Source organism: Phalacrocorax carbo, chromosome 3 (assembly GCF_963921805.1).
Source record: "Phalacrocorax carbo chromosome 3, bPhaCar2.1, whole genome shotgun sequence".
Classification (NCBI taxonomy): domain Eukaryota; kingdom Metazoa; phylum Chordata; class Aves; order Suliformes; family Phalacrocoracidae; genus Phalacrocorax; species Phalacrocorax carbo.
In genome coordinates, this window is record NC_087515.1 from 21,127,199 (window position 1) to 21,147,082 (window position 19,884).

At 36.1% G+C, this 19,884-nt stretch overlaps 1 protein-coding gene across 6 annotated transcripts in view; it reads right to left on the reverse strand.

The window, feature by feature from the left end:
* Positions 1-481: 481 nt before the first annotated feature.
* Positions 482-19,884, reverse strand: part of PPM1B (protein phosphatase, Mg2+/Mn2+ dependent 1B) — a 64,014-nt gene continuing 44,611 nt past the window's right edge. For 5 of the 6 annotated variants that reach the window (XM_064446098.1, XM_064446094.1, XM_064446096.1 and 2 more), the window contains 3 exons: positions 14,167-14,278; positions 10,063-10,120; positions 3,127-4,156 (listed from right to left, as the gene is read on the reverse strand). In XM_064446098.1, the coding sequence (XP_064302168.1) occupies positions 3,851-4,156; positions 10,063-10,120; positions 14,167-14,278 (476 nt within the window). In that variant the 3' untranslated portion in view covers positions 3,127-3,850. Of the gene's footprint in view, positions 2,297-3,126; positions 4,157-10,062; positions 10,121-14,166; positions 14,279-19,884 lie in introns of those variants that run through there. The other variant, XM_064446099.1, reaches the window with a different exon arrangement.

The following is a 19,884-nucleotide window of genomic DNA, read 5'->3' on the forward strand; positions in this document are numbered from 1 at the left end:
CTTTCCCACCCAGTTAAACAACTTCATTAATGAAGTTTAGAGCTTGTACTGATTTTTTTTTATGTGAAAGCATTAATATGAGAGAATTTTCTATCCAAAACACTGTACAGGAGTAAGATGTTATAGGTCTAACCTCAGATCTTTAAGAAAGATCAATAAATGAGCTGACTAAAAAGTCAAGTTTAATCTGACTTTTTAGACTTTAAATGAATGCTCTCCTGTAGCTGGAATGTGTCTCATTGCAGCTGAATTTGGGATGGATTTGCCCTAGGAGTTCTAAGTGTTGTTTCCACTCTTCTGTCTCCCACAGAGAAGCCCACTTTGAGACTTCTAGCTTACTGTCACCAAGAGCCACATTTGCCATAGAGCAAACACAAATCCATCACTAAGAGATACCTCTAAATCCTAGTTGGTTATCTTTTTATGTAGAACAATTGCAGCTTCTTGATAAACGCTTCTCGAGAAAATATAAAGCATATCACACTGTTTTAGCAATCCTTTATTGAAGATAACAAGTTGGTTATGTTCACTGTATTGTATGAAACATCACAATATCATACTGGGAAGGTACTATCAGTACAGGGTTGGACCAGAGCGGACAGTCTGAACAATAAACCATTTTGCATTCTTCATTCCCTATCTTTTAACAACCCCCAAAAAACCAGTAAAGGGACAAATACCTGTTAACATCATCATTTAGAACACTTTTAACTTACAAAGCTAAAATCTAATGAATAAATAAAATATACCATGGCAATAAACCTCTCTAGACCGAAAAAAAAAAAATCAGATACACAGTGAATCAAAATGATTGGGAAAGCTGGCCTTTGGCACCAGTATGAAAGAGCATGTGGTTTTTACAGACTCACCATGGGGATAAAGTTACAGAAAAATACCATGAATTCCATTTCACACAAAACCAGTTGATGACTGTCATTAGCTTAAAACTACACACAAGGGCAATTACATCCTCGCTGAAACACAGTTTAAACAAATAGGAAAATGTCTACAAGGCATCCACAGCATGTAAATCATGTACAGATGGATACATTCATTGTTTCCCCTCCCCAATAGCTTTTATTTTAGATAAATACTTTACTCTTCCCCGTTTTCAGCATTACTGGAATCATTACATGCACAACTCAAAGGATTCAGGAAAAAAAAGTCAAGGTTATTGCAAAAATAGAATTAAACTAAGAATCTTCAAGTACCTTACATGACAGCCACTCTGTACCATGCCCATTGCTTATAAAATGAAAGGTCATTGAACCCATGAAAATATCTCTAATATTTTCTTAATTTAAAATAGATAATTTTAAGTGTATTTATAGTAATCTCAAAGTGATAATTTGAACTTTGAAAATAATGCAAACAATTAAAAATTATACCCATATTACACAAGACTTGTCTGTATCTTAAGCTGAAAAAAATCAAAAAACTATAGAAAACCACATAGAACAAAAAAATAATCACAATTTACATTATAATAAAGGCAAATCTTCAGCATTTTTAAAAAAAACCTGCAGCTGTGAGAGATGTCAAAGCAAGTCACTACTAACTATAAATTCATCAGTTTGGTTTTAAAAGATTTTCTCTAGCAAGAGTTTAAGGGTGTGTTGTACACATGCGTAAAATTCTTACTGTTTTTAGATGCCTAGAATCTTCATATATTATTGCCAAATACACTTATCTTCAAGCAAGCAGTAGGCAACATATCACAATTTGGACACCGCAGGGAAACCTAACGGTCTGGTAATACAGGTAAAACTGGAAAATTAAAAAAATACACATCTGATAGCGTGTTGCCCAATTGAAATTACTTCCAAGCCACAGAGCTGCAAAGCCTTCCAACTTGGTAACGTGATTAAGTAATGTCTCAAACAATTACTTGTTCTCTCTCATGCTTGTGCGCTCCACGTTTCATTTAGCCACAGTGTATCTTCAGAGTACACCTACAATCCCATGCACCTCAGGTACATACACCAATCTGCTGAGAGAATCCTTCCTTCCTTCCTAGGGCCAAAGTTCATTACAGATGTAATCAGTATGCCTGAGGCTGGTAAAAATACTGTAGTACAGGCAATGCTAAGAGTGGCAATATCAGAAAACACAAAAATGAACAAATGATGGAAAATTCTAATATCTTTCTGCCCATTTCACAAAATGTTGGAAATCCACCAGAATCTTTCCCTTGTATTGAAGAAAACAGATTTAAAAGTTTTTTTCCCCCTTTCAGAATCAAAAGCATTTTAGCAGATTTGTAAGGCTACCACGGATCTTCTAGATCTCCAGCACCCTACAGGAAAAGAAGAGGAGAAATATTACTACTCACCAATACAATTGAAAACATTCTGTTGCACTTTGGATTTAAGTGGCATAATTAAGTAGAGTACTAGCATAAGACAGACATTTTCCTTTTCTGCCATACCTGCCCACTTCCACACACACACATTGTCTGTTCCTCAATTTCATGAGGGAATTCACTTTTCTAAAACATGAACCTAGTAGGGTTATAAGCATAAAGACTTAAAATTAAATATTATCTGAAGTGGTACTAAATCATGGCTATCAACAGATGCTACACTTATAGGCTACTAAAAAAAAATCATCTATAAAGTACTAAGGAACAACTCTACAGGTATTCCTGGTCCACAAGAAATTCCTGCATGCTCTTTTTCATTAAGACAGTGAAATTTGTACCTATTTTGAACAATGATATTTTTGTGCAAGTGTTATGAACTGACCACCTACACAAGAATTCCAGATTTAACTTATTAGCAAACTGTTACTACCACTGGTAGTTTACCTGGTATTATCACTGATACACCCAAACGCACATACGTGTCGTACATTAAAAGACATGGTGAAGATTTGGCAGAAGGTAAACTGAGGTAGAATAGCCACTTTATTAATTTATATGGCTGGTATTTAACGTGAACCTGAGGTACGTTGCCCAAATAGAGGATTATGATGAATGTGCCGAACCCAAAGTTACACAAATATTTGTAGAAACTAATAAACATCATGAGTCAATATCAGAAGCTATGCAAGTTTCAAGTCATATCAGAATGACAGCATTTCAAAGGAAGTTTATTACTTGCTTAAAAGAGTCAATATGCATACAGATATTATTCCACAGCATATTCTTTATTTTCATTTAAACACAAATGCTTAGAACTTAACACTAGGTACTCAATTTAAGTACATTTTCATTTCTGGATATATGTTATTCTACAACCTGGAAGTAATAATACAGTCCTCTAGAAAATAGGCATTTATGATGAACAATGGATACAATCTAAATTGGAAAAACCAAACACATTTCATGAAGAATAAGTGACATCCTAAAAGGTAATAGCTTTTGTAATGTAGTTGTAATAGAAGCTACACACAGTTCAAATACAAACATGCAGCATACGATGCTGGGGAAAAAAGACTGAAGAATTTGTATAATTCAGTTTTGCACAAAAAGATACAATTAAGATGTGAATTACTTTACAATTAGCAAACATATACCATTAAATTTATTATTTAAGAACGTACTTAAAAGGAAAAGTTTTAAAATTTATTTTTGAATTAGCCTGTTAGATTCCTACTGTATTAGGATTTTAAAAAAAATCAAAGATCTCAAATGGGAAGTTAACTGCTTGCTACACAACATAAGATGCAATTACTGTAATATACCATAGTAGCTGAACTTCTAAGGAATAGAGAGCTTTATATAAACAATCTGTACAAATAACTAAAGGAAAAGCAGACAGACTTCTAGGATAGATGTGACAAATGTTGAGATATAAACACAGGAAAACATGCCAAGTGAAACGAAACGTTAAATTCGCTATGGAAAACATTACATCTGTTTATTACTCATCTCATTCATCCCTGAATCTTCATTTGAGCTCTGTATTTCAGCAAGGTGATTCCCAGATTCTGTGTGGGTGTCTGGTACGGGGTCACTGGGTCCAGCATGAGTATCTGAAGTAGATGCTGCAGCTGATTCAGCAGTGCACTCCTCTGCCTGCATCTTAGCTAGCCTGTAACTAGACAGCATCTCTTCCAGAAGGTGGCGGTAGTTCCCCCTATGATTAATTCTCATTTGCCTGAGTGCTTCCACCAATTTTCCCTGTGTTCCACTTTCCTCGGCTTCGCCAGGGTCCTTTTTTTAAGATTCAAGACCCCAAAAAAATCAGTTGTTAAACTAGGATATTGTCTAATGACATTTAAACAAAACAAAAACACACAGTTTTTCTGACTGAGAAAACATCAGCATTGCTCTATTTGAATCTAAAACACCGTATTAGCAACATATATCTTAGAACAATATAATCTGTGTTTGTCTATTTTATACATCATAATTTAAGAATTTATACCTATTACATCAGCATTTTTCATAATTTCAATTTATTTTGAGCCAGAGAGTGTCAACATGGTACCTCCTCCCAATTTACTCCATCTTGGTTCAAATTGGCTTTTGATGAATATAGCTGATATTCCCCACACCTCAATTGTCAGTGAAAATTTTGAAAATTTAAGCTTCTTTAGCAATCAGGTCAATATTTTTAATTGTGAATTTCTGCACAGCCAACAGCAACACAGTCCTGTGAAAAACTTACTAAAGAGAATAAATACATAACTCTACTGCTAGCAGTTTATAGTTGAATCATCACATTCTAAAATACTTTGAGCATTTATTTCAAAGTTATCCCCCTATATCAGAGACTGACTTCTGCATGCAGAATGCTGCTATGAAAGAAACATGTGCCCACCCATCAGCACCAGGAACGGTGGTGTTTGAACAACATAAGACTATTTCTGGCAGATGTGCATATTGGCTAGAAAAATTAACAGGTAGAACAGCTATTCAAAGCAAAATCTAGCAACGTACAGCACAAAATCTGAGTAATAAGCATGGTTAAAGAATGGAGGTCCCCTTGGCAAAACACCTATTTGGCTACAAGCCTTCTGCTGAGGAAAACTTTTTTTTTTGTAACTTTCAAGTGCTAAAGCAGTACTGTTGCTTTAAGGGAATAGTACATTCTAAATTATTAATATCTAGCAAGTTATCAAGTTAGACAAATGGAACTATCTCTGGGAGCCAGCAGATTTTGCAATACATTAGAAGCAAAATGCAGAGTGCCTTTTTCTCATGCTGACCTCATTTTGTTGTCATCTAGCCCAAAAGCTTCATGAACTACAAGTATTGCAGTCACTTATTTACAAGCTTAATAGCAGCATTAAGACACTACCTTGAGTTCAGTAGGATTTTAGATGGTGTAATGTTCCTAGAATAGAAGCCCCAAGACTGATTAGCACAGTCTAAGTTAAAAAGGGGACAATTTTACCACAAAAATGAATGCTACTGCATATAATGCTATCCCTCTAAGCTTAATCTGTTGCATAAATAGAAACATACTTCCACTGTGGTTTGCTTGTCTTAGTTTGAGATGTTGACTCCCATGTACCAGCATTTTCATATTCAGATAGCTCTTCAAGAGCCCACTGAGGAGAAGCAAGTTAAAGGAAGTGGTTTTAATGTATGAAGTTGGACTGTTAATGCTTCATGAGCACAAAGTCAGTGAAAACTCAGGGCAGCAAGATAAAGATACAGACGTATCCTCTTAGGTTTTGGAAAAAAAAAAACAAAACCCACAACTATTTACGTATTTATCTAGCCAATATTGAACAAGGCAGCAAAACTGAACTGAAAAAAATCCAGTTTTTTAAAGTTCAGAGAACATCTAAATTCCACAGTTCCTCCAGCCCATCAGCTTTGCTCTGAGGTTGACATCAGTGAACATAAACCCTGAATCTCCACATTTCACAATATTCAGATCTTTAAGAATTCTTTTGGCAGATTGAAGTGAACACTTTTGATCCCGTACAACACTGAGGAGTAAAAGCAATATAATCACAGCTCTGAGATTCCTAAGCAGTTCAAATGCTAGTAGGAGTCGAAGTAACAGTGCTGGTGTTAGTGTTTGATATTCAAACTCAAAACCTGCTTTGCACCCTGTTTGACAGCAGGCTGTTTTGTGCTACCCTTGTTCCCTCAGTGGTATCAGACAAGAAACCCTACAAGCAGGAGGACAGAAACTGCCTCTTTTATATACTATAGCCTGTATATACACTGTAATGCAGATTTTTCTCTAATGATGAGTGGCTGGAACGGGTCCCTGAAAACTAAGATTATTGTGCAAGTTAGCGTTCGTCTTCTTTCATGTTCTAATTCAACTTAGTGCTACTGACCGTAAAAACATGAATAAATTTTCACTAGCTATTTTTAACATAAGCATTCACAATTCTTTTACACCAGTTCTACTGTTAAATTTTGTATATAAAAAGGGCTACTAAGTATTAGGGACAGGATTTACAATGTTTAAGGGTGTAAGAATTTTGTCCATTTACATTTTTAAAATTATCTGTAGCAGCCCTTAATGACATATGATTTGATGTAGCAAAGTGCCAGTGTATTAGTAAAAGCAAGAGACAAATAAGAGTGGTTTCAAACAAGATGCTCAAACACTGCTTAAAACAAATGCCACTAAAACTATTAACACATCCACAACAATTTTAACACTGTTCCTTGTTTTAGGCTACATACACCCAAGTAGCCTAATTGGATAGTAGCCTCCTACTCTTAGGAACACATAAATACGGTTGAAGAAGTAGAGCCGTTAGAGAAAGAATACTACTTCAACATGTTAACTAGAACACTGACTTGGTGGTACTCTAAAATCACAGTGGTAACAATTATTTACTTATGAAGAAGTTAAATTCCCTTTGAAGTTTTGAAAGTACCAAGCCCCAATACATAACAGATTTCTATTTTTTCACTTGCCCTTGTAAAGGCACAAGCCACCACATTTATTGCAGAAGTCCTTCTGCTGAAACACTTGCAAAGCTGCTCTTTGTAAACCCAGTCCTGGGTTTAAAAAATACTTGTACTCTGCTTGAGATGCATGAGAAAAAAAACCCAAAACACCCACAAAAAAACCCTGCCCCCCAAACTTATGACTGCTATACCCTGAAGCCCCACTAGTGATCTCTGAATACTCCTGTAGTAACATTCTTTCACTCAGTCTCTCACTCTACACAACATCTTAGTTAGGATATATTTTAAAGATTCTCAGAAAATGCACATGTGAAGAACTGGAAGAAGTTACAACCACTAGCTTAGATGACAAAAAAAATTCTAAGCACAGCACAGAAATCTTTACAGTGCTGAGTATAAATGAAGCTAATCTAGAAAAAGATACCAACTTGGTTTTGATTTATAGACCTCCTAAGAAACTTATTTGCAAAGCTATTATGATCCAGTTCACAGTAACTCAGGAGAACTAGTTTAAACTGTTAAAACACCAGAGTATAGTCTTTTGAAAGATGCCATATTCTCAATTGCAAAAGTTAATCTGGTTGGTTTGGGTTGATGTTTTATCGCATTCGTTTTCATGGTTTTTAGTGGTTTTTTAAATTTGTACTCATGTGCATTAATATTTTAGCAGTTACATTATTACTTTGTCAATGTAAAAAAATGGTTTCAGCCTTACATAAAATCATCAGATGATGATGACTGCCACAGGTAGACTTTCCAGTTAGTAACACCAGCACACTGCACTATACCCAGGCTCCAACAGACACAGGGAAAGATTCTCAAGTGCAAGTCAGTGCACCTTCATACTCCGCACACAGCACCTGTCTGCAGCTCATAATTTTTAGTATGAAGACCCGCTCTCACTTCACACTGGTTTATAACAGGGGCATTATTAGTTACATTTCGGTCTCACTTGGAAATGTCATCATTGGGATGGACCACATTTCCTTCCTACCTTTGCTTCCTGTTTACATGTGAGATGTGTAGCAACATTATCACAAGCGTGTAGACATTGTGGAGAGTCTGATGTTGAGTAACTGAACAGCTTCCTTCCCTTTTACTCACCCCGTGCACTAAAGTTCAAAAGACTAAGAGATCACCACTTATATACCTGGAACTGAGAAAGACTAGCAAGGAAGTCACATTTTCATCACCTCAGAAATGAGGCCCACTAAATGAGTCTATTCAAGGATAGTAAGGTAACAATTCCTACTTGCTGGGAAAGTACAAACAGGAATTGCATCCTTCACCCAGTGGTACATCCTCCTCTCAAAATGCTCTGGGTCAGAATCACTTAGGACAGAACGAAGAAAAGGTACCACCTGACAAATGACATCTTGCCACAAGATCAAACCAACATTTGTTCCACTGTATTTAAAACACATCATCCAAACCTTTATCGAGATTTGCACTAAACACCAACAGAAGGAAAAGTTTACAAAGTAGACTGGGGTGTACTGCTGACATTTCATATTAAAGAAGCCAAATTAAAAGGACTCAAACCAACTATCCAGGGATTCTAATGGCAATAAAGGTCAAAGCTATTAATAGTAATATGGGTTAAAGCTATATTCTTTCATGAGTAACTTGCATATTTAGTTCAGTTACCTCATTTTATTAAATTAAAATGGCTGATATACAAAAATTTCCTGGAAGTAGCCAATACACAAAAGGATAATGTATGTTAGGACCCAGCAAGCTTGCAAGGCTACTGAAAAGTAAATTTGGATATAGGAAAAAAGATGCATCAGAAATGCAACTATGGCATGTGATATTTCTAGGAAGTTGCCATTAGACAACCTTCCCCCCCCCCCTTTAAAAAACCCAACCAACTTATGAAACCTATGCCATAATCTTCAAATAAACCATTTTACCAATAACTTCACCCCCAAAGCAGGAACAAAGTTATGGCTTAATATGAAAGCTAGTAGCAGGCTGACAGAGGTGCAGAGTTTCCTGAAGGACTAAAGAGGCTGAAAAGAGAAAAATTTTGTCTAGCTCGTTTTGTCATCCTGTTGCACAATTTGTTGAAAGTTAAATGAAAAATGTATACTCTGTCACTTTCAAACAAAAAAGCAACTGCTAAAAAAATAGAAAAGTAAGAGTACAAATAGTGAATCTCTAACAGAACAGTGGCCCCTTCCACCTACACAAGCCTTCTAGCTTAAGAGAATAAACCAAATAGAGGAAACAAAGGGACATACCACAATAATAGTTGTGGTGAGACTGCATATTCACAGTCTCAAGGGGCAAACCTGAAAATTTCAAAGTCTTTAAAATAAAATTTGACATCTCCCCAACACAATTCATTGTAATGACTACCTGACTGAGGACCTTGTAGCCATCTCAGAAGAGAGAAAATACGACAAAGGATTTACTAGAAGGTGAGTAGTACCTTCACAGGTTAGTTGACAAACTCTAGAGGAAATGACAGCATGTGTACAAGCAGTGATGTTCTTTATCAGTTTTTTGGTATTCCCAATATTTTTTAAAAAAACAAATTTAACCACAACTGATACGAACACCAGTTATTACTCTTTATACTGACATTAAGAACCACCTAGTAATCAGGTTTGAAGTTACAGAAAACCATATTTCATCATGCTATTTAAAAGTCAACTTATTAGGAACTGGGCAGAAGAACATAAGCCATTTTAGAAACCAGAACTGAAATAAATAAAATCACTTTACACCTTCCTTAAACCACTGGACACAAGATATTTAAAAAGAGTGTAAATACTAAAAAAGTAGTCAATATTAGTCCCAATTACCCTTTCTATGCAGTGTACCAAGGTCTTCCACTCTTACGGAAGACAATAGGAAGTGTGTTTGCCCCCTCTTCTACTAGATTGCTGGACAGTAGACATAACAGCTAGTTAAGTAATGAATATGCCAACCATAATTTGACAATAATGAGCTATAATTTAGAAAAACCCTGCATTGTTGCCTCACGGGTTTGACTGAAAAAGCAGTAGTCGAATGTTTAAAAAGCCTTTCAGAATTGGGTGTCAGTTTGCTGTCTTTTTCAGGATAAAGTTCTAAATCAAATCCATCCAAAACAAGGTTAAAATGAACTATATGCTACAGCGTGTTTATAATACTTCATTGGCAGTGATATACACTTTTGCTTGATGACACTACTTTGATGTTCTCATTAACAAAGAGATGTAGCTATCAAAACAGGAACTTACCCCCTCATTCTCTCTGTGTGGATTCAGCCTACTATACACAGCTTCAATAATATTACGCCTAAAAAGAGAAGTTTTAAAAATATTAATCACAAAGGATTTCAAAACATTAAGAACTTAGAAGGTTTGAGCACAGTAATAATTTCCAAGTGTTGAAGACGTTTTGCCTTTAACCTGCCTCTTAAAAAGATTCAGCCCACTCTCAGTTTCTTTACTCACTTTCAATATGATGTTTGGGGTTTAGCAGTAAGACAGGATTTGTAAACACTAAGCAAGGCAAAACACTCTTACCTTACCCTCCCCATGGTCTACCCCTTTACATCTTTAGAAGTTCCATCCTTAGGAGTGCAGTTTAGAAGTTGCAGAGTCAGATTTTGACAAGAGTAACATTTAAATCTGTATTTTGCTTATTATTTCAAAATTATTCAATTTTACTGGTTTTCTTGCCGTATTTCTGGATGCAGAACTTGAAGACAGTTGGGGTTTTCCCCATTTTTATTACACATACACAGGTTACTACTCCCCTATGAACTTTTGAAGTGTTGTACCCAGGGTATACAACCTCCAAGATGTGTTGTGTTGTATCTATTGACTGCAGAAATTAAAAAACCCAAACACCACTAGCTAGACTTTTTTCTGGCAGTGCTATATAGGTCCACACCTTCACAGGCAGGCAAGATAAGAATGAAAAGCTACTCAAAAAATAAAACCCAAAATAAAAACAGACTTCTGAGAGGAAAGAGGTTATGTCCCTACATCTTCAAGTCATAGTAAGAATTAGGAAATGTTCAAACAAGTATAATAAATATGATCAAAGCTATCAACAGCTTCAACAAAAAAAAAAAAGAACTGCTACATGAACTAAGACTCTCAAGTCTGGAAGTAGCCAAGATGTATAAAAATGACATCTTACAGTATGCGGATAAGCACTGACTGTTGACTCTTCCAAACAAAGAGCACACAGGCAAATGAAGACAGTGGCAAATGTCTCAAAAAATACACAGTGATGGCTCTCAATGCAACAGAAATTTCCTCCCCAGAATAGTGAGGATGCTAAAAGTTTGATGAGGCCCCTTCTGAACATATTTGACTATATGGAAGAGAAATTCTTAGTCACTAAGTACATAAACTACCTGAAGATCAGGAAGCACCTCAGCTGTAAGAAGCTGAAAACCAAAATAATGATAGAGGAAATATTTTACGTATTTTCCTGGGTTTATATTCTTCCCCAGGCATCTACTTTCAGCTATCAGGTGGACAGGACATGAAGCTAGAACAGTTCTCACTCTGATCTACTATGACAAGGTTCTTATGTTCACACCATGGAAGCAAAGCACACTCAAAACAGAAGAGTTCAGTTTTTGAATGGAATTTTGCAAGTATGTCAGCTTCTGAGACAAAGCAATAGATCAGGTAATCTCAATATCTACTGTCCGGCATCAGAATGTATTTTTCCAGCCATGATCCAGAATTTAAAACAGTACCTACTAGAATAGTCAGAACTCTGGGAGATGGTTTACAGATCAATGAATCCAAGGGCCAGTGCATCAAATCTCAGGATGACCCCTAACCTACAACACTGAAAAGAAATTGTGCTATAGTGTGTTCAGCAACGATGAAATCAGTGTTTCTCTACACACCACACCAAGACAAGCAGGAGGCAGGCGCAACAGATACACCTGACAACTTGAAGCCTCAAGGCAATTGTGTATATGCAATTTGTGCTTGTTCACACACAAAGGTTTTGGGCTCTTTCTGAATGACTTCCAAGAAAGAAGTTCAGAATTAAACTGATGGTGGCACTTTCAAAAAATATGTCCAATATGAAAAGTCCACTAAAGAACACAACTTCAAGGGCATATCAGTTCAAGTCAATACTTGAAGAATTCTGGAAGGGTTGCATGGCTAAGCTAGCATGGGATCCATCTGCACTGATGGAATATTTTCCTAGAGAAAGGAAACTAAATCTTTATGCAAATGATACAGGAAAGGGTTCTCTTCTCTCCATTTAGTTCCATGTTCAGTGATGGTGGAATGGCACAATTTTGACCAGACGTCTGTTCTATGGAGAGCAATGGTACCTCACACCAATGTAACAGAAAACACCCAGACAGTCCAAGCAAGGCTGCCATAGAAGCAGCAGATAGCCACTGCAGAGCATTTAAATCAGACTTAAAACTCAAGCCTTTGAGAGTTTTTCTACTTTAGCAATTCACCTTTCTCTGAACAGCATATTTCTTTGTAGTCTCCTTTGAAGGGAAAATTCAGGAGCAAGATGTTGAGTGGAAGTACTAATGTCCAAGTGACAGGATGACTCATAACTTCAGCAACAAGCGACCATTCTTTTGGCAGCATTTGAAGTTACAGAGGGATCTGCGTCAAGCCAGAAGCCAGTCTTTGAAAACTAATATTTTAAAAGATAGAACACCACCATCAAGTGACCACAGGAGAGTTGACACCTGTAGACCTCCTGTCTCAAAGAAGGAGCTAGTACAGGCTTCTACTCAGGTGGGATGCTTGAAGGAACTATACAATGCCAGTAGAAGTGGAACTACTTCAGAGGTTCCTAAGGTTTGCAAACATAATCCAGTCATGGTAACATCACATTGCATTTCTCCAACTCAAACATACTAAAAACCAGGAGCAACTATAACTGGTGCTAAAACCAAATATGTCAGCCACAGACAAGCTTTCTGCAACCTGTTTGAGCTAGGTCTTGGAGTTCAAACAGAAGGATGACATGCGAATTCTTCACATCCTGGTACATCACAGGAGAAGGATCTCAAGACAAAGAATATTTTCTTGTTAGTACAAAAGTAAAGCTAATAAAAGTTACACGGTGTATGGTTTTGGGTTGTGTGGTTGACCTTTTTCAAAACTTCCGTTCAGGAGCTCAATCTCAGAAGTGAAGTTAACTGAACACATCACTGTCTGCCTTTGGCCCAAGTTTTCAGGTTAAGAAAAAGTTACTCAATATTGTATTATATTATCTTAAAAGAAGCTGCAGAACACCTCCTGAAGTCAGTTCTCTTAACACAGACCTTCCAAAAGTCAAAATGGAAAGAAAGGCATCAAATGGCAAATTCTGAATCTAAACCTATTAAAAATGTAACCTGGGTTACAACAAATCAAAATAGAATTTATATGCAAAAGTTCCAGAATAATGAAGTAGTCCATGATGCATGTTATTAACGAGCAAAACACAAGTCATTCAGCAGTTGGGAGGCACTAAGAATAGGCACACCACAACTTCTCTGAATGCTTGGAATGCACACAAGTGGAGAAAAAGGCTCAAAATGCACAGGCACTTTCAAGGCTAAAAAAATAATAGCAAACAGTAATCATTAATAAGTACATGCAATGAAAATAGATGCATACACAAACGCTCAGAGGACAGGGCTTCATATTTTGAAACACAAAGATTCCAGAAGCAATGCAACCTATGCCAGGGAGCAATAATGGGTCTCACTGTTTGGGGCATTCTAGATTGAAAATTATTTATGCAATCCTAAATTATGTTCATTAAAATCCTTAGGTTGTTAGATCATCACCATTAGCCTCCCCAGAAAAACAACGTAATTTCTGAATGTTTTTTCCAATTAAGTTTCAAAATGCATATCCTAGTTCAATATTCTTAAACTGAACGTTAGATAAGCAAGACTAAACAATTTTATTATGAGAATGCTTGCCGAGCAAATAAGCATTGATCCAAACTTAAATTGGATACTAGGTGATCGAGGGAACATGACATCAGGAAAATTGAGCTGGTATTTTGATATTCTGATTACATTATTGATAGTTCTTAACAGATGTAAAGCAGTAAATAGCCAAGAATAAATATTTTTTATTTTTTAATTGGCCATATGGAAATAGTAAACTAGTATGTTATGTACCAGAATATGATCGATCGGTTTCATCTTACCATTTTGGAATGGGAACGGTGACACAAATGTTTATGCAGTGCAAAAGGTAAACTGGCTTAAAATATAAAACCTAACTTTCTTCTATAATTTGAGTACAGCTATTACAATAAGAAAGCTTTAAAACATTCAAATAAGCTTTTTTTTGTGAAGTAAAGAGTTCAAGACACTCCAGTACTGTACTCACTTGCCAGCTAAACCACCTCCTGGTGGTAAATTGGGGATATTCTCCGCAGTTAAAATACGAATAACATGAGCAAGATCAGGCATTCCTTCTTCACCCGATTTTTCCATAATTTCTAATTTAAAAACAGAAAAAAATCCTTTGATTACTGGATTAATACTACCCATTCCTTAAGACACTAAAATACAAGATAGTATCACTTTTTAACAGATGCATTATGAAAGAGTTACATATAACCAGGAAAACATTCTTTAAAATTTAGGTAAACAGTCTTTGCATGGTGGAACAGAGCTATTAAAATCCATAGCCTGCCTTTCCGGTATGCTTCTAGCCATTCTCTCTCAGAGAAACTCAGAAGCAGACTGTGAACTGGATGAAATATCCTGGAGACAGCAGCCTGTTCTCTTTCAAAAGGAAGACATCTGGGAGCCTGTTTCAGTTACCTTCCCATTGCATTGCAAAACATTTTAGTAGTTGCATGCCATAAAGCCAATGCTTCCCAGGAATTCAATCATACTTCACTGTGAGTAACACCTTGAGTTCTCAAAGGCCTGAATCTCCAGTGCATAAACATTAAGACCATCATGCAGTGGAGAGGCATATATAATGGCCCATTATTTCTCAAGTGGCCAAAACAGAATATAGAACTGATGACGAATAATTAATAATATAGTATTCCATTTTCAAAGCAGAAAAATCACACAAGTCCAGTGCTAGTAAGTTCTTCCGCCTTGCAAAAGAACTGCCTAAACTGAAGTAAATCTTCACGTTCTTATTCAAAGCTGCTGCAAGGTGAACATGTAACAGCTGTGTATACATTCACATAGGCAAAACACTACCAGCTTCTAGTCATCAGCCTCTAGTCATTCAGCTACCACCACAGCAGAAAAAGGTTCACTAAGTTAACTACAAATTGTAGTTGTATGCATGTCATGTATTTTTAAGATTTTTTTTTTCCTGAAAATGAATTAAATTAAGGAATGGAAGGGCGTTTCCTGTAGACATGGTTCTAGATAAAAATTCTTTGTTTGAGCTAAAGAATTAAGAAGAATGAATCCTCTCAAATATCATACTAGAAAAACCACCAGAAACAAAAAAACAACCGTCAGTCAGTCTGTATCTTGGCTACTATCCAAAGGCAAACAGATCACTTAAATTTCTTACAATAAATTTATTATATTCTGGATGCCTGATTTGGAGCCTGCAGTTAAAGCTAGAAGCAGCTACAACGTCAGTTTCTTAAGTTAGTAGAAAAGCACATTGATTACCTACTTTAAACACTGCATCCCAAGTTTCCTGGTATTTAAACCTCTTGATGTTTATCACCTATCTAGAAAGCAAGTGGTATGCAGGCTTCACTCAGGACTACTGAAAACAAAGTGCTTGCAAGGTACTTGATTACTTTGTATCAGGGTGATCTATAGGAAAGCCCCCCCAAAAGCAATTCTCTTTTAAAAATAGTTTTACTACCCTGTAACAAATAAGGTGCTATGCTTCCAAGGCCCAATTTTAAGTCAGCACCATACAATCTCTGCAATGAATAAGCTAGGTATACTACTACTAGAAGAGGTTAAACATTCTTCCATGAAACTTTATGCATATTACCATACATACATCCATTATGAATGAATCACGGCCAAAGGAAATGACAGCTGAATACGTATGCTTGAATCTTAGGATTTTGGTCACTACTTCTGTACACATTCACACAAATCAGCTACAAGTCCTTTTATACATTGCCTCCATTTGTGCAGTTCTACCTAGTTAGAAGTAGACTACCACTATAATTTTGCTGAGTCACATCTGATAGGAAATGTATATACTGCTTTTTATACCAAGAGCACATCTGGTTCTGTACATACTAAAAGCAGACAAATAGCAAAAATTAAGAAGCAGAAAGGCTACAGAATTAAGTGATTACTAACTAATACTACAAGATTTTTGTATCTTCTTAAAAGGGAATTAAAGCAATGACAACTAAGGATTGCTGTATATTTCTTCTTACTGGAAACTTCTATTTGATACTGCATAACCACTTCACAAGGAGTGCTGAACTGAACCATGAGCATCTCTTCATATCTAGAAATTGCCAAACCAGGAATTCTGGTGAAACTGACTATCTCCTTTTTCTTTTCCTGAAACTAGGGTGAATAATTTCATCCAGAACATGTTCTCTCCCTTAAAAAAAAGCTTCCTAATAGGATATCTGAGAACAAAGCAAATGACCAAACATGACCTTATTTCATTACACATCAGTTAGCAGATACACACTGCGTATTTGTTTGACAAAGGCCACTAGAGAAAGAAACCAAATGTTTTCACAAACAGATTTATAGGCATTTACAACACTTTCACCTTCATCTCTATGATGTTAAGAATAACCCTGCAATTAATTTTTTCCTTGAATCTGCAAAACATGATTGTAGAAACTTCTACACCTGCATTGTTAATATAATGCAGACACTTAAAGAATAATTTCCTGACATTATCACACATGCAAATCCATGGAAGTCCACTACGAGGTCTTCTACTTTACTCCTAAAACAGTTATCACAAAAAGTTTAACTATTTAACTCAGACTTAATTTCAAAAATTCAGACAAAAATTTTTTCAATTTTATATAATTTAATTCCACTACTTGACATTTTTACCAGTTTCCTATGTTCCGGCATCTCCTTTGATTTCCAGCTATAAGACTATGACAAATCAGTTTTATATACAGTATATATTTTGCATATGTAAAATGCACCATCCAACTCACTGTATTAACTGAGATTTCATCTACTATTGAGACTGTTTAAGCCTACATATAACATGTGCCCCTAGTTATGATTCGGGGGATCAGTGTTCTGTGGTGTTCTGTTGTGTTTGGTTTTTTTTCGGGGCGGGGGGGGGAAGGTTTTTTTTTTTTAACTGCACATCTGATACACCCTTTCAAATAAACTGAAACAGGTCAGAGAATTGACTTGATCTCTGTGCCTAGTTTTCTCTTCCTGTGACCAAACTTCAGATCTCAGAAAACAGAGAATAGAAAGTAGCATCTGAAAGTGGCAGTAAGACAAGACTGACCTAGCATAACTTAACTGTTGTCCAACACCTGCATTACTTTGGAAATTAACCAGTTAAGTGACTCAAAACAGAAGCACAGCTGTGCTCATCATCATGAATGGCTCAGTCACAAGCTACTGACTACAACCTCACAAGTATTTCAGAATACTCTTGAATAGGCAGCTTTGGAATGCAGTTATACACACTCTGTCAACCTCAAGACCCAAACTAGCACGAGGGCCTTGGTATACAGTTCTTCCACCAGAAATCTCTGAACTAACACTTGCTGAATTTATTTTTTTAATAACCATTCAAAAACCCTGTTTTGGTATTAAAACAATAATTCTATTTTGATTAATAACTCCAGAAAGATCATCTCGAACTACTAGCTCAACCCATTGTACAAACACAGAGGATCTCAGCATTCAACGTAGGAATGCACAAAGACAGACTACAAATGTTACATGTGTAAGTATTCAACTGCTTTTGAACACTGATTTTTTTTTTATTTTTAAAAACAAAAAGCATGCCTCAAACAATGCCTTTCTCCCCAAGCCAGAGCTTAAAGTGCGCAAGCGTAGCAGTGAAAAAACCTGTTGTCTAAAAGGTTTGATGGGTTAGTCCAGTCAGCTTGAAATTTAAGGTCCACAAGAGAACAGAAAAGTGTTCCATATTGAACAGTGCACATTCATTAAGAACAAATATCACTGATCAAACTAAAATTGGGACTCCTGAAGCAAAGGATTTTATACTAAGTGCCAAGGCTGCCCTAATATAAGTTAGTCACTTGCTGAAAGACAAGAGTATCTAAGGACTCATAGCTTGTATTTTTGACATCTTCATCTTTGCAGCTTAGTAGTTCTACGACAAGCTGGTCTTTTCAGAATATTTTTACTACATATGTAAATAAAATTGTTATTGGCTATCAACCAACTGCACATAACTTGTGAACTGTTAATTCTTTAACAGATAAAGAAACATTGTTGCACACAATAATTTAACATAAATAAAGCCCATTATTTGCCTTTTGAAAGGAACAGTCATCATCTAGTCCAGTAGCTTAAACATTAGTAAGTCTACTACAGATTCTCACTTATACAGTCTCTTGCTGTAACTGAACAGATTCTTGGACTTAGCTGCCTAGCTTACCATTCACAACACACATTCACAAAACACATCAGAACTATAAATAAATTATAACAAATATACTTCCCTGAACAAGATTATCCTGAGGTGTAAACTCTATTTAGAATACATCTAAAGAGATACAACTTCTGTACTTTGAAAATGACTAGAAGATACAACCAAATCCATATCAACATCACAACTTTTCTAACAGGCTTTAAGTTTTTAGGATTAAAGGCAGTTTAAACCTTTCAGGTACAGCTCTTTTATGCACTGTTTTCCAGACTACACTTAGTCTAAAGACATAAGCAAAATTAGATTATGGCAGTTGTCCTTACCTGATCAAAAAGATGTTTCCACCTTCCAAAACTTTTCCTTACTACTCCAATACCTGAGATCATCCCCCCCCCCCTTTTTTTTTTTTAAAGTGTATAGTTTTAGGTAGTGAGCAGAAATACTTTCCATCGGACTACTTTTTAAAAATAATCCAACATCTTTCCAAACAATTCTCCCCATGCTGCTTAGTGGTTTGAAACATTTGTTTAAAGCTTCCCTGTATCATTTCTGAACTAACAATACTTAAAGCACAAATGTAAGGTAAAAATTGCAGTCCAACAACTCTTTTAATTAAGGAGGCGGTGTCAAAAGAACAATTCCATAGAATTTATTTTGAATGCAAAAATCTGTTATAAAACAGGTAAATATTTCAAGTTGTTCTGAAGTCTGTTTCCTTTATTTTCTCCACTTATTGACAGATTTTCCTCAAATATGCTAACTCTCATTCTGTGCTAAATACTTGACATTTAAAGACCTTGCACTCTGTCCAATTAGCAGGACACAGAATGACACATGAAACTCATGCAGAAAAAAAACCAAGTAGAGCTGAAGCAACTCATTTCTCTTGAGCGCTTAAGCTTAATAATTTTGAGTTACATTTGGAATGGCTTTGCATCAGTTGAGGCTACAGACTCTCCACTTGTTTTTGGTGCATGTAGTATTTGTTAAACATGTTAAATACATTTCTGCTAAAGAAGTTGTTTTGATACAATAAAGTAGTAACTCATTTATGCTACAACACTGCATTGTTACTAGCTAGTAGTGCTTCCTATGTCACAGAATGGTAGGGGTTGGAAAGGACCTCTGGAAATCATCTCACCCAACCCCCCTGCTTGAGCATGTCATTCTCAGTTAATCCAGTCACTCTGATCCAAAGTTATTTGACAGCTTTTCTATTAAATATTCTTAACATTCACTTATGAAAACAATAAAATACACTGCAGTTCCATACATTTTTCACCTATTTGCTAATTGAGAGTGGAGCCACCAAGAAGCTGGGAATACTAACCTTTAACCACTGTGTGCACACTGACTGCCATCAGTCAGTGAAGGTAACTGCTCCTGGCACTCGCCCAGAGCCTATTAACAGCTTCTATACTCAGACACAGGAAGATAATAGGTATTTATCTTAACTAGTGTCATCTAGGAAGCCTGGGATGTAAGCCAAGTTCTGAGAAACATGCCTAGAGTTACCATTTGTAGTGACCATTA